The sequence below is a fragment of the Nicotiana attenuata genome, chromosome 7 (genome assembly GCF_001879085.1).
Source record: "Nicotiana attenuata strain UT chromosome 7, NIATTr2, whole genome shotgun sequence".
Classification (NCBI taxonomy): domain Eukaryota; kingdom Viridiplantae; phylum Streptophyta; class Magnoliopsida; order Solanales; family Solanaceae; genus Nicotiana; species Nicotiana attenuata.
In genome coordinates, this window is record NC_031995.1 from 46,373,807 (window position 1) to 46,376,363 (window position 2,557).

At 36.6% G+C, this 2,557-nt stretch overlaps 1 protein-coding gene across 1 annotated transcript; it reads right to left on the minus strand.

Annotated features, from left to right (window-relative positions):
* LOC109230478 lies at positions 758-1,386 on the minus strand. Its single transcript, XM_019395970.1, has one exon. The coding sequence runs from the start codon at positions 1,195-1,197 to the stop codon at positions 937-939; it is 261 nt and encodes an 86-aa protein (XP_019251515.1). The 5' UTR covers positions 1,198-1,386; the 3' UTR covers positions 758-936.

Below are 2,557 nucleotides of genomic sequence, written 5' to 3' on the forward strand. Positions count from 1 at the left end.
CCAAAAATTAACGTTAAGGACAATTTTGGCCCAATAGGTAGATGAAGGGCAAATTTAATCTATTTTAATACGTTAGGGGTATTTTTGACCCTTTTCCGTAAATAATAAATTTAGAGGCCCAAATCCAACATTACTTTTTGAGTAAATTCCAAATAGATATGATGTTTCAGCAAATACAATAAAATATCACATAAAAATTGAATAAGAGAATAGCATTTTTTAGTGCATCTAAAGCAAACATAGGGGAACGAGTGATCAAAACTCCTGTGTCATGTTATCATGAGAAACAAACATTCACATAATTTTAGCACGTCGCTGCTGTGTGTATAAATTAAAATTGAAAAACATGAGAGATTAGGTGTTAATTGTTATGTGCTCCAATTAGACGAGGTTCAACATTCGAAAGCAATAAACTTTTTAAATTTTGATCTACTAATGTCGATTATAGCAGATATTTGTTCTTCTAATTTCGTTATCAAATTTAGTATCATCCATTCTTTTTTTCAGCTTCTCGTTTTGATTTGTGTTGGACATTACAATAACATCAAGGCGCCTAGTAGGAAGGGTTCCTGATTCAAGAAATGTCCAATTTTGCTGAATGGTCATTTATGTCGCTTTTTGTTGGCTATTTTCATTTGTGTAATTGGGATTTTAAAGTAGCAATCGTCGATTTTCACATCAAAATTTTTTTAACCTAAAAATAAGAAATGAATTTAACGATGGTAACATGGTGCAAAGCCTCAAAAGTACAAGAGAATTGAGACAAGATATGTGGATTGCAAAAGACAAAAAAAGGTCTATCCATTATTAATTTTGGCTGGGTAATTTACCCCCAAGCTTTACAAATTACTCGTTTAACCATTCATCATTTGACCTCTCAATATTGTCAAAGACTATGTACAAACAGATAACACTAAATTTAACTGTTATTAGGGTTCAATTAGGACCCCAGAAGCTCAAATACATGACTTTCCTCAGAGACTCCTCAGACTGCTTCAATTGATCTTTGTTTGTAGAAACCAAAGAAGAAGAGTGAGAAGAGAGCTTCTTGGCCTGTGAATATGACCTTACATTGTTTTTTGCGTGTTGATGTATGGCTCTTAATGTGTAGTTCCACCTACAAATTCCTTGATCTTTCAGTGCCTCTACCACTCCCAAACTCACTGCTGTAACACATGCCCTGCTTGTTGAACTCATTTTCTAATTAATCTCGATTCTTTAAACACTTGGCTAAGCATATGAAAGTTTGTAATTTGTTGAAGAAGGCTTTTGTTTTCGAAAAGACTTGAAGTTTATGTTTGTTGAATTCCCAGAGATTTGATGCTTCTGAATATATAGGTAAGTGCTCCACAAAACTAGAGGCTTTTGGCTGTGAATTCCTGTGGTTTCGGAGCATGGTTTTCAACACTTTGAGTTTGGTGTGTAGTCGTGGATGTACATTTTTGCCCTTGCATAAAATATTTCATGAGGAAATGTGTGAGGGTGCAATTGGTATTTCATATTATTACTACTTGAGAGTGGAAAGTTGGCTGGTTGAAGGAGCACACAGAATTTTGGAATCTTAATTGTATGGATTATTTTTGGAGACGAGCAGAATGATATGTGCTGATGCACATAATGCCAAAATACATGTACAATAGGATCTATGCACACGGATTGGCTAAGATTAAGGAAAACCCACTTGAGCCCAAACCATGGGAAATTATCTTGAGAACGAAACCACATAAATGTTGGACTTGCGTGCTTTAGCAGTATCACGTGAAAACTCACACGATTGAAAGTTTGACGTTATTGTATGTATTGTTTGACCAAAAAATTATCGAGATCTTTTTGGTTAAATCAATTAGAGAAGGATGAAGAGATAAATCTTAGTCAAACGTAATAACCTCCAGATCCATAAATAAATCAAAAAATAATGCATAAGATGAAATAGGGGTGATCAATCTTATTGATATTTTTCATTTCTTCTTTTGCATTATCGATGGAGATGACTGTTTTTCATCCTCCATGGAAGATGACTTTGCCTTCCTTCTTGCTAAGAAGATTACAGAGAAGAGGGAAGAGAGAGAAAAAGCCCCCCTTTAATGAAAGATTCCTTCTCTATATATAGTTATGGAACCCTCACTATGGGTCAATACACTTTCACCCCACGTCTGCTTTCGTCGTTCCCTGAATATCGTTCTTTGTCATGGCGGGTATTGTGAGTACGGGGTTTTGGAGCAAACCATGTCGTCTTCCACTATCTCGTCGCTTGGACGGGATCTCGGTTAGGCCGACCGCAGTGGTCAGATTTTGACCAATACAGTTAGTCCCTCCGTCTACCAGGGTCGTCTCTTGTCGAGCCTGGTAGGCGGATTATGATTGTTACATATCTAAGAGAAATCTGACTACCTACCCCTTGGGTATGGTCTTTAGATTCTAGTAATGAGACGGCGTCTTTTCGATATCCTTGAACTATAACGGCCATTTCGGAACAGGAAAATCGTTTATCTTGAAGCGTTGTTTATGGTTACCTGCCATTGTGACACACGTTCCTAGGGGATTGAACCGTTTCATG